This window comes from Tyto alba, unplaced genomic scaffold, assembly GCF_018691265.1.
Source record: "Tyto alba isolate M040663 unplaced genomic scaffold, T.alba_DEE_v4.0 Super-Scaffold_9, whole genome shotgun sequence".
NCBI classification, from domain to species: Eukaryota; Metazoa; Chordata; class Aves; order Strigiformes; family Tytonidae; genus Tyto; species Tyto alba.
Genome location: NW_024881330.1, coordinates 18,163,378 through 18,177,078, shown reverse-complemented (window position 1 = coordinate 18,177,078; position 13,701 = coordinate 18,163,378). Strand labels below are relative to the sequence as shown.

The 13,701-nt window shown below is 32.0% G+C and overlaps 1 protein-coding gene across 1 annotated transcript in view; it reads right to left on the bottom strand.

The window, feature by feature from the left end:
• The window catches only part of CSMD3 (CUB and Sushi multiple domains 3), a 703,442-nt gene that overhangs the window by 157,192 nt on the left and 532,549 nt on the right, over positions 1-13,701 (bottom strand). Inside the window, exon 32 of the mRNA XM_042785878.1 lies at positions 9,493-9,609. Within this exon, the coding sequence (XP_042641812.1) occupies positions 9,493-9,609 (117 nt within the window). The remainder of the gene's footprint in view (positions 1-9,492; positions 9,610-13,701) is intronic.

Sequence of the window (13,701 nt, the reverse complement as noted above, 5' to 3'; positions counted from 1 at the left end):
TTCCTGAAATTTACCGATGTTGACAGAGTAGATGTAATCCAGCTCTATCTCAAGTTTAACTAGAATATTTCTTTCTAGATGACTATAAATAGCTAATTGGATACAAACAGCAAACAGATAATCAACCCAACCTTTCTTCAGTAAAATCGAGTGCTCACAGATTCTGCTTTAAGAGTGCGGAATGATCACCAATTTCTGCAGTCAGGAGTGCAATTGGAAGAAACACAAAGCAAAGTTTAGTAAGGATTGCAAGCATTTTTTAATTAGTTTTCTACACAAAGGTAATTACAGAGAAATCACTGAGAAAAATCCCAAATCTTTGAAGATGGTATCTGTGTACACAGTGGGGAACTGAAACATCTGAGTCAATAGAGATAAGCTTACTTGAGAGAGGAATGGTTTGTATTCCAAGAAATATAATGAAGAAGAAAGATGAGAAGTATGGATTATAACTACATGAGTAGGGATTGATACTGAAAAGTTTTATAAGTAGAAGACTTTTGTAAAAGGATTTTTTGCAGTTCCTGGAACCTAGCCTGATCCTAACAAACTCCCTCCCTGAAATATAGCAGAATACTTCAGGATAGAAACTTGACAATGGTCACAATGACTCTTCACATATTCCCTGGCCAGGTTTCTATTTCTCTTACTGCCAACCAGTGAAACTTCTGTATTGGGGAGTAAGCACTTGGAGATACCTCAGCTGTTTTGTTTGGATGACTTTCCTATCAATTTTTGCAGCTACAAAGGTCGGAAAATGCAGAAAGAAAAAACAAGAGAAAGAAAGGCCTGGTCCAATGGCCTGTATCTACTGATTACTGAAAATACATTTAACTACAAAAAAATTCAGATTATTTAAATGAAAGCTAATGATATTTACGAACAGCTAAGTAATGATGACTTTTATGTATAAGTAATAAATAAGTCATAATTCTTTTATGTAGGCAGGAAGAGTTATTTCCAGACCCTAGTATCTGAGCTACAAGCCCATATCTACCAATTCCTCTAGAAGAACACCATTTGCTTAGATGAATTCTAGACTGGTTTGTTAGGCTGGTATGATTTACATTTTTCCTAATATTGTATAGCCCATTAGTTAAAGAAATAGCTGAGTAGCTGAATAGTTTTATACTTTCTTTAGCCTACGGGAAATTCAGACCTTATCCATTTCTATCATCTGAGAAGTGTACCCTATCAAACTATAATTTGTTTGAAATAGAAACACTGTTAGCCTTTCTACTAGTCCGGGAATTTATATAGTCATTCATATATGCAAAATCAATGTTTCTAGAAGAATCACAAGCTGTAAGAGCTCTTTTTTTTTCCATCAAGAAAGACTGATGTAAATACTTTCTCTTGATTATTTTGTCATCTGTAATTCCTAGGAATGAAGAGCAGAATTATAAATTTCCAAAGCCTAGCTAATCTTTGAAGAGTGAGGCCCTCCAGAGAGACCTTACCTGCTCTCTACCTGGTTTCACATGCAGCTAGATGAATTCTGTGGTAGACTGTGGCCCTGTTCCAACAGCAGGAATGAAGAAGGATCTCATCTAGTGCATACATTTGTTGGAGGAGTGGTAGGATGCTCCCGAACCTCGGAAGTATGCTGGTCAGAAGTAAGCAATTTTGTACCACCTAATCAACCCCACTCGGGCCAGGCTTTAAGAGTGAGAAAGCAGGTTTTTTCAATCATACAGAGATTTGGAGTAAAAATTACATGTTCATTATTAATATAAATTTATGTTAAAAAGACCTAATCAGTAGTGATAGAAGCTTTCGGTATTGTGCTGTTATAATACTTCAATCTTGTCCTATCAAGTGAACATAAGAAAAAAAGCAGAATTGTTTAGGAAATCTGCTGCCTCTCAGTCTCCTCCTTGGGACAGCAAGATGTATTGGAAAGTGTGTAAGTGACTAATGTAATGTAGTCTGTCCTCTGTCATTTGGAATCAGGAATCCAGACTAATTTCAGCTATTTTAATAACAGCTTTTTATGTGAATAAAGTTTGATAATTAAATATTTGGAGCAGCTGGAGTCACACTGCTTAGAAAAAAAGAAAAAAATATTTAGAAATCTTTCATCAATTCATTGACATTATTCTTGAATTATTTTAATTACTGTGACGCCATAAATTTCTTCGAAAACCACAGATGTGGTCTTATCAAACCACTTTGTTACTAGGCTATTAAAAAGACAGTTATACTGTTCCAGTATCTTTACAGTCAAACTCAATAGCTTAAACTAGTTAGTGGTCTGTATTAAATTGTTCATTATTATATTCAATAACATCATTAGTATTTGAGCCAAAACTAATCATTTTTGTTGAAAAAAATATAAAAGCATCATTGAAAAAGTGACTTCAAATTATATTAAGCAACCAAAATAGTAAATCTCCTCAGATTTTATTTAAAAAACCTACACTGAATAGTTTGATCTATTTTAAAAGTCACCCTATGCTGACTTTTTTATTGGTATCTGCTCACTTGGCAAGCATGTTAAGCACTGAACCAATGAATGAAATACTCCCCAGCTGTGAGCTTGCATATATAAAACCTGCCAGTCCTTCTTCTCATAAACCTAGGAGATTCATAGATAAGTGGAAAGTGATGCGAAATGACCTTCTGGTACTTCTTTAAATTATATGGTCAGCATCTGAATGACATAAACTTGGCCTCAAATTTAAAAAGCAAACCAGAAGTTAATAGTTATACAGCTAATGCTCACCCTTATTCTCCCAAAATCTTAGATTACTATCTTCAGCTCTTTTATAGAGGACAGGTAGCGCAGTGATTCATGTGTACTTAACAGTATAATAAAAAAATATATTCAGTATCTACCAGGTAACTTCAATATGCAGTATGTTGCTATTAGCCTATTCATATCTGAATTAGGCAGTTAGTATTATAGCTCTGTGTTTGAAATATACTGAAAACTAAAAATCTTTGGACCAACTTTATTAAAACTTGTAAAATATTCTTCAAATAAATAAATTTTTACATCAATGGAAAAAATAATTTCCTAGTTTGTGTATGTAACCTAAATTCTTGCCTTATAATTAATTCAATACCAAACTGAAAATGTTTATATTTTAAGTAGCACTCTGAGGTACATTTATTATATATTCTGGAGAAGAAAATACTTAATACTTGCTAAAAAAAACAACAAACCCCAACAAAAATATTTCCAGTATATAAGTTATCCTGCCTTTAATTCTCTTTTCCCAGATGGTAATATAAATCCATTATGCATTCATTGTGTAGACAGGCTATAGGCCATGTCTACCTATTTCCGTAGAATATCTAACATAACACAGTTCATCACCTGAAACTCTTCTTGAATATGTGATCTAATAACATTTAAATAAGCAGGAATGTTATTGTCTAATATATGCTTAAAATAAGATACACAATTTGTTCTCCAGCGTTAGACTTAAAAGATTCCAGGATGAAGAATCACTAAGTAATGACTGAATTTGAATCATCCAAGCTCAAGCCCCTAAATGCCTACTAAGACATATCTGAAATTGCCAGCATTACCATATACTCACAAGATAAAATCATGAAGCTATGTGTGTGCAATATGACCACTGGATGTATGTAGCTGCCAGAACAAATATGACAAATTGAGGCTGTGCTGTTTCTTTTGCATTACAAAGAATTTACCTCCTTCCAAAAACTGAAGATAGATAGTTTAGATGGGATGAATCATGCCATGGAAATACGTATCTCTCTGTTGTTTGGAGTAGCATCTGAACGGTTTAGACTAGATATCTAACTTCCATAGTTAGGTACCTAACTAAAGCAAGAGGAAACTTATTCCAGTGAAGGGTTAAATTACATGTATGCACACCTATCTGGTATACATGCAAGCCTAAAACATACATGCACATACACCAATGAAGTTTAAGGGCAGATCTTCAAAACAAGATGAATTCACAGTTTTAGATCATCCTCACTTTGATTATACAGGTTAAAACACAAATCATGTCACTGCATCTGACTTCAAAGGTCCAGATCTTACACCTATGAATGATTTTTTTTTTCCGTTAAGCTTTTTATGTCCACTTATTATGCAGAAGATATATTTTAAAGCTTTCTTATATTTCTGGCTCACCACCTGTACATTATTTTCTTGCTAAAATGCACAAAATACAATGAGACAGATTCTACCGATTTTTATTGCATTTACTATATAGTTCTATAGTATTCTTACTTCAAGGAAGAAATGAACCATGCCGTAAAAATACATTGTACATTTCAAACAAATAGTTTATTTTTAAATTTAATCAAAACAATAGTGGAAAATAGTTTCATATTCAGTCACTCAATGCACATTGGATGTATTTTAAGAATATTCAATTTCCATTGTGGTGGAAGGGTGTATCTGTTGTATTTGTTTCTAGAACAATGCACACAACCTACATATTTTTCTGGCCCTAGACAATCTGACTCCATTCTTATTCCCCTTTAGTGTTCTTTACTAACTTTCAAAACTAACTTGACAAAAAAATCAAATGAAAAGACATGTACCTGCCACAGTTAAGTCCACTCAGAAAATTTTCAAATCAAAACAATACTCTGGCAATGAGCTAAATTAACATAAAGCAGCATTTACATCAATGTTGCAATGTTTCCCTTCCAAACTGATAATACATCAAAAAAAAAAAAACAAAACAGAAATAATATTTTGCCAACTGTATGTCTGATTGCATATTACCTTAACTAGGCTTATTGCATCTGGGATGAAAACCCCCTTCTGTGTCTGCCTGATACTGTTTGTACAATGACATCTCAGTTCTGGCCAGAGTTTCTAAATTCTATCACAGATAACTGATGTTTATGTACTTTTGAATGAATCTTAGTTATCTGACTGGAGAAAATTGCAGAAAAGGACCCCCATACACTTTTTAACGCTGAGCCTTCAAAGCTCAATTTTAAGAATTTACTAAACATCATTTTAATGTTTTTGGATGCTAGTACAAGAACCTTTGAAAATCTTTCATTAATAGTATGGTGTTAAAAAGAGAAATGACAACAGGACAACAGCATTGAAAGAATGCCAAGAAAAAAGGAAAAGGGGCATCAACTTTCTATCATTATTGGGTTTATTCATATAGTAAATACTTTTTTCTATTGTTAATAATAAATATTTTCATCTACATCCTCAGTATTGCATGATGTTCATTGTATACTGCAGAAAACTGAGAAAATAAATCAGAAAACTGAAGTACCATACTCTCATACTCTTAATCTAATTAGCATGTCCAACTAAAGTGAATTTAATTAAATTTCTGGATTGATTCATCTTTTTTAAAGTATTTTTAGTTTTTATATGAAGTGTCCTGTGATACAGTCAGCTCTTCTGTCGTTACGAAAAATTCTTGTAAACATACATGCAAAAAATAGAAGATTTTGTCATAAAAAAATATAGTTTTATGATTACCTGGAAAAAAGTAAATATTTAAGGTCACTTGTCTTGGAAGTCATGTGGTTTTGAAATCATGCCCTTTTTGGGAAGGAAAGGTGGACTGACTTACTTTTTATAAAATACATTGTACAAGCTGGATCATTGTCCCTTTCACCTGAAATTAGTGTCTTGAGCCTTTATACAATTGGGCATACAAGCATTTGGGACAGTCTCTGCGGTTTCATTCAATTTTTCTGACAAGTAATCATTGTTTGGACAATGCAGTCCTGTTGACTGAAGTGGTTGCTTGCATGAAAAGAGGATAAGAAACAGAATAACATTTCTGCCTATAGCAGCACTTTGATATTTCAAATCATCCTCTGTCATCTGTAGCTCCCATTCAGCAAAATATTGCTTAATTCAGTAATTGCTTAGTTCATCGTTAAAAATATTAAAACTAGATATTCAGCCATATATCTCCATCCATTTTCATTTAAGATGGAAAGTTAAATCCTCCACATTTTAAAAATGTCAGTCCATACATGTCTGCTACATTTCTTAAATGAAAGTAAAACGTACACAGCAGTGATGATGGATTCAATTTAATAAAAGTAATTTTTTTTTTTTTTTTAACACAGCTAAGTATTATCATAAATACCATTTGGTTCTTATTCCCTCTTGCTGTAAGGTTGTAATATGGGACATTTTGCTACTTATGATCTGTCCTTGACTATCTTTTTTTCTTTCCAAATGTAAGCTGAGCTTGAAATCAAATCAAACAGTACTGAAAGAACTCTAGTGTAACATGGCTTTTAAGCTGTCTAACAATTGTAGATGCAGTGAGCTAACTAACAGAAAACACATGTTGATAACATTGTTTGCTCAATGTGTGTCTTCACTGGCAGAATACAAGTTGTATGTGTACCTTTCAGTACGTGCAAAAAGATTACTCTTCCAGGAATCTATTAAATACCAATACCAATACTACTACTACTACTACTACTACTACTACTACTACTACTACTACTACTACTACTACTACTACTACTACTAATAATAATAATAATAATAATAATAATAATAATAATAATAATAATAATAATAATAATAATTAATAATAATTAATAATAATAATTAATAATAATAATAATAAACAGCCCCTGCTGTTTGGCTCTTTGTTTCTTCTCTCTTATTTACAATAATTAAGGGCCATTTCTCAACATAGAAATTCAAGACAAGACACAAGGAAAAGCTGAAAATGGTATAACTGTATGACAGAAAGGTATCTGTGAATACAAGCCAGTTACTCAGGAATTGAAGAGAATAGTGGATTTTAATTTCCCTGTTTATAGTAAGCAAACCGGGTCTACTTTCACCACCAAAATTCTAAGAAAACTTGTCCCAAAATGTCATGCTTATCAATAAAGTGCCTGTCATTTCTTTAATATTTTATCTTGCTGTAAATGTAAAGCAAATGTACAGTCTCCATGGAAACTAGACATTTTTCCAATTATATATATATGTTTTTAGCTTCTGTGTAGGAAAATAGAGCTCTTATTTAAACTTCATATTTTTTGATGGTCACTGAGAATCGATAATTAATTTTCTGATAGCATAGCTCATAAACCACAGTTACATACATATATGTGTATGTTTAATCTCTTTTTGCTCTAAAAGAAAGAAAAGCCATTTGCTGAGGGAAATTGATATAAAATATATTTTACTGTTAAAAATATTAATTTAAATAAAGTATAGACACCGTTATGCAGAGCAGAGCATATAATTTAATTCATATGCATCAAGAAAACAAAATAAAATCTTAATCTGCATTTTAATTGTAACCAGTACTGGATTTCAGTGTTGAACAATTAACTATCAATACACCACTTAAAAATATCAGTGGGAGTGTCAAAGAAGATGAGTCTTCTATGTTTATAAAAGATTCGTCTGTGGCATACTGTGTGCTTTTGTGAATCATTTATCTTGTAGCTTAAACCTGTCATGGTATGAAATATTGCAACTGTGATCCTGCATGACAGAATAATGAACCATTGAAAAAAGTCCTCACTGCAATGGCTTTTCCACAGAGTTTTGGGCTGGAGAACCTGAAAAGCTGCACGTGAAATAGCTTTTATTTTTCACTCCATCAAAAACTAATCCAGGCCAATGAGTTCCCTTCTACATACTGAATATGCTCTTCTATTGTTTGTGGGTTTTTTCTACACTGTCCTGGCTTTAGCTTTTTTTTTTTTGACGCTGTGCTCCATTATAAGATCTGATATACAGTATTGGATGCCAAATAGTACCTGAAGAGGTGTCATTTAGCAAATATTTGAATGCTATATTTCACATTGAAAGTTGGATCCATAGGGAAGATTAGAGAAGAAGAATTTTTGCTGTTTTCTTTAGGAAAATTACTTTATATTATCCTGTCAGTGGCTTTGCTGGAGTACTCCTCCATTTTCCAAAAAGCTTGTTTCAACTACATATGGAAGGGTTAATTGTACCTAAACCATGGTTTTCCTTCTTCAGATTAGCATTTTTTTTTTTTTGTATAAGCACTGTGAAAGGATCAAACAGAATTCCTTAATACTGTTCTTAACATGTTTAGTGTGTAAAAAAAATGAGTATTTGTCAAATTATTCCAATTAACTATTAACTATTCAGAACAGTGGGATTTTTCCCCATTTCCATGTCTTGTTTTAGGAATTATGTCTTAAATTCCAGAAATCACAGAATTATGTTCCCATCCACAATGTCAAAGATATGAAACACAGTGCATTAACATTTTAAATCCTTTATTGTGCTAATTTTAACTATTACATGTTGACCTCTGTGTCATAAACTAAGAATCATAGGACTTGATGGAAATGGGAGGACATAATCTTTCCAGTTTATCTAAAACAAATTAGCTAGGTCAAAAGCATATGCTTGTAACAGCTAGAAATAAATCAAGAATTGCGCAAATGTGTTTTATTTTTTATGAATGCTTTAGAGGAATATGTAGAGATTCACATGGCTTAGGAGACAAGGAGACAATCCTATAAAAAACTTTTTTTTTTTTTTTTTTTTTAGTAGCCTATGCACCTCTATGCTATGCATAAGAACAAATTAACTGGATATTAAAGGAGTTCAGTCATCATGAGTATGGCAGACGGTTACACAGCAATTAAAGCATTGTCTTTAATTTGGATAAAATATTTGCGGAATCAACATTAAGGAAGATTAATAAATACCTGTCCCCATCACCAGGCACCTGTTTTTTGATGACCTGAAATGTGATTAGTGGGTCAGAATAAAATCCTACTTATTCAAGCATAAATGTGAAGCACTGATATTTAAAGAATAAATGTTATGCAGTATGTGGCATACTGATTAACAATTGGTCAAAATGAACAACAAACTATCATCTGTCATCATAGGCACTGCTTAATAATAAAGTGACATAAAATAAGTCATATATCCAGAGAGATGAAACGCTACTGTAAAAGCCCTGTCTTTCTGTGGGACAGAAAACATCTTTAAAAGATTCATCTAGTCATCGGAAAAAATCTTAGGATGGCAGTGAAGTTTTGATGGAGGATCTAGGAATCTACAAAAAACAGACAGATGCATGCTGCTCTAATTTCATTCCTCAGGAAAGACTATGCCATTGCCTCATGTTGCAGAGAAGCCAAGGATTATGAGAGCAGTATTACCAAGCACTGAAGACAAACATTGCTTCCCCTGTTTATGTGGAGCTATGCTACATTTCATAGAGCCTTGGCACATGATCCTGAGCGAAAAGAAACCTTAACTAATACCACAAATGTATTTGGCTAGCATCACAACAATATCCTAAGTTCTATGTTGGTTGTCACAGTGAGATAAAAATAAATGAACAGCAATTTAAAAAGCTAATGGTAAATATAAGCATTTTGAGAAAATAGTGCACTATAAAAATGATAAAGTATAAATATAAATATCAGTTTTAAACAGCTTTTTTACATTAATATGTTTAATATAAAAGCAATCATACAAATCATCCAGAATTGTTGAAAGTATCCAAGCAACAAAAAGATATGAACGAGGCCAGATCTACTCACCAAATTCCTTAGGAACAGTAATAGAGTAAACACAGTTGTGACCAACACTATAATTCTTGGGGTAGTTTGGTGATAATACAGTGCCTTCAGAGCCTGTTGACCGGCTTCCACAGGGTGCTAGAAATTTAAGATAATCAGTTTTGAATAATATAATAGCAGAAAAAAAAAAAAAAAAACAAAAAAAAAAACAGTTTAAAGTGATTTGTTGTATGTTGGTATATGCTATTATAATAAATTTTATTACACTTCTACACTGGATTAAATTTGTATATCCTGTGAAGTACTGAGTATATGCAACTTCCTCATATATCAAAAGAGAATTGATGGCACTCTGCAGTTTTCCAGAGCAATTATTGTTTTTCTTTACCATTTATCAACCATCTTAAGAAAATAATGATGTGCTTTATACACAGTATGCTATTATTCACAGCATACAAAACTATTATTCATTCTTATGATTCTTTATACTCTGATAAAAGCATAGATTATGCAGCCTTTCTGCACGTTAGTAAATTCTTACTCTTGCCAATAGACTCATAATTCAAAATAATGTATAGAACAACTGAAATAAGAAACTCAGGATCCCTTGACTGAACATGATGTACCACTTATTTATATCTCATTTATTTATTGTTATACATATAAAGTTATGAGCAAACACTTTTCTTTATCACACAAACATCAGGTTTATTCTACCATTAATAGCTATAATACTTGATAGAATGGCAGATAAATAACTATGCTATTTACTACAACAATGTATTTTTCTAAGGTTAACAATAGAAGTCAACATTTGGCATTATTCAAAACTGTCAAGCAAGAAACAGTGTTTTTTCTTTTTCTTCATGAGATGTTCAGGTGCATTTATATGCAACAGTCATAAGTGTTAGTGTTTTTCTATGTCTATTATCTGCTTCTTATACACACTTTCTAATTTAGTAGTTTAATCTATTGTCAAGATTATGGCATGTGTTTAGAATATTTCTTCTAACTACTTTGGACAGTAAAACATTTTTTAATTAGTTTAACGTTAAAATACCTATTTAACAAATTTATTTCTCCCGTTAAGATGTGTCTTTCTAAACTATTACTCAAGGTTTCATTTGCTAAACACAAAAAAAACTGGGTTTTGTGGTATGCTTTCAAAATGTTAGTATCTTCTGAATTATATTAAATAAGAAATAGCTGGTTTTCCTAATAATATTTCAGAAGATTTTATCTCACAATTTGTCATACTAAGCTATAAAAGCTATTTTTCAGTGTAGGTACGAATCATGTGTTTTAAGACTACTTTTAGTTAATTCACAGAAAATTTATTGTAGCATATACCATAAGAAAAACCTTTTTTTTTTTTTTTTTTTTTTTCTAGCAATTAAAGGCCCTGTTACTTTGAACATGGATTTCTGTAATTTTCATTAACACAGGTTATTTTCAGTATGCTGTAGCTGCAGAGTTTGACAGACTGCGTACCTCAAATGGGAACAGATGGTACCTATTGCTCTAGTCTGTATATATAATTTGTAAATTATTTAATGGGCTAGCTTGAAAGTCATGGTATTTGAAATAGGTCAACAGAAGGATCTTGACTTCTGCTTGTGCATGTGTGTGTGCATGTGGTAGATGTGGCACAGATATTAGAGATCAGCAAATCAGTCAGGACCCAGAAGAGGACATAGTCTTGGCAATGCTCAGCACCACTTTACTAATAGGCACCCACTCTGAGAGTAAGCACTAAGACTACTACATGTACATGGAATATTTTTCTCTATGGCTGAAAGAATAATCTCAGTGTCTTCCCTCAATCCATCATCATGTGAAATACAAGAAATTCATTATTTCTTCTGAAAATGTACTTAGTTAATAGAATTTGTTGAGGTCTTTGCTGAGCCTCACATCCAGGGACTTACTTGCCCTGAGTTATTTGAAAAACACAAACTAGAAACTCTTCACTAGCTGAATGTGGTAAATATTTTTGATCAAAACAGATCTGCTTACCAGCTTGTACGTAATCAATTTTTTCCATTCCACATTTTGAAGGAAACAGAAGAGACTACATAAAAATACAGGCAACAAAAGCACTAAAACTAAAGAAATAAGATCGCCAAAAAACTTATTGCTTCTCCCTAAACTAATTTCCTTCTTTACTGTTTGAGTTGAATAAAAGTTACTGCAACAAAGACCAATAATACTGTCCCACTCCAGTGTTCATATCATTATTGTACTTCCCTAATCAACAGATATACAATAACATGCAAAATAAAAGTATGAGTCCAGCTAAGTCAATGCTATTGATACCAAAAGGGACAGAATTTCACCCTTAATTTTTAATAAAACTTGAAGTAAGAACACACAATAGCAATACTTTAAGTTAATAGCTATATATTTAGTACTCAGTATATAGTGGACCACTACCTATGAAGTCCAGATTTTTTACAGCCCTGTTCTTTTTTTATTCATACAAGTTAATCACTTAAGCAAGGTATTTGTGATTTTATGAAACTACTAGTATGCTTAAAACAGAACAAAATGAAAAACAAAACAAAACAGCAGTTTCTTTTAAATAAACATGTTTTTCCATAAATTCATTTAAATTAACAACTCAAATTTACTGCAAATTTTTCAAGTTTTTATTCACTTTAGTGCAATGTCTTACACTACAAATTACTGATATTAATATTAAGTTGTTTATCTAAAATCAACAGTGACTTTTAAATTATATTTTTACTACATATATTAACACAGTTGATGTTGTGTTGATATTGTAACAGTTTCTAACATTGATAACATATTACCAAAGTGATGTTACCATGACATTTTTTTAAAACTAGGAAAATAGAAACTAATTATGTTTGTGTCATACATAAGAATTTGAAAAAGCTTGTATACTTTCAAAGTGTTCTTGATTCTCTGAGGTGGAATTATTTAACTAGGTATATGTCTAGCATAAATATTTCACATTTGAAAGGTAGTATTATCACAGCTGGTATAAAAATAAGCACACAAAATAATTTAATTGACAAACGTACATAGATTTCTAAAAGTGATTAAACCCAGTGATTTTTGTAAATTAAAAAAAAAAAATACAAAATATGATTTAGTGCCTTCAAAAACCTAAGAGTTCTCATTAATCTCTGATTAAAACAATTTCAATGTCTCTAAAAGGTGAAGTTAATGTAATTTGCTTAAATAATTGACTTCAATTAAAATGTTTCTATGACGCATTGTCTGAAACATCTAACCTTTTTTTCCCCGTACACTGAATCCCATTAAAGCAACATATATCTGCGCTGGTTATATACTGGGCACATACCTGGTCATGTAAGAGGACATGAGACACAGTCCAAGGCTGGGAGAAGGATTTTCATCAGGGCTCTTTTAGGTGCAAAATCTCTCAACAGAGTTACCTGCAGCCTATGCTAAATGTTCAGTACAGATTGGATTCAGATTATTTGTTATGTAAAATTTTATTTCCAGCAACAACAAAATACTTGAACTGAGTATTTCATCGTCATTTCTTTCACTTGGTGTTCTCATTCTGGAATTTTTCACTCTGACCTTTATGAGTTTATCTTTTCCCTTACCTCTCATTGTTTTCCAACTGCTGCTATAATGACCCTTTATCCTCACAAGAATTCACATTCCTGAGTCTCAAAACCAGATAGCGTAAAGGAAAGTTGAATCAAGATGTAAGCACACAACTGACCTTCACAATCTTAGAAAATATTTAACTTCATAAATCACTGTGTGGTAAATCATTTAGCTCTTATAGCAGCAAGACCGTCCGCCAAGACCTTTCTGAATATATCAGGAAGGAGGAAGACGTTTATTTGATATTTTAGTAAACCCATAGAGTTCACTGACTATATTGCCTTCCTTATCTTTTGGGAAATGCATACTTTATAATGCCAGAAGTTTCAGGAAGAGGGGATTCTATTATGACTAACAATAAACATTACTATTCAGAAATCAAATATGGATCCAGGGACATGAAACCGTAGCTAGAGTGAATTAAAAACATTAATTTGATACAAAAATAAAAAATATGGAAAATATCTAGTATTGAGTTGTTTGGTTGAATATAATAATTCCACTACCACAATCCTTCCCGTTGACTTTCACTTATGCTTATTTCAGCTATGTAGGTCTTGTTGCCCTCGTATCAGTTTTAAAGTGTAGTGATTTATTTAATTTCCTAATAATTACAAAGTT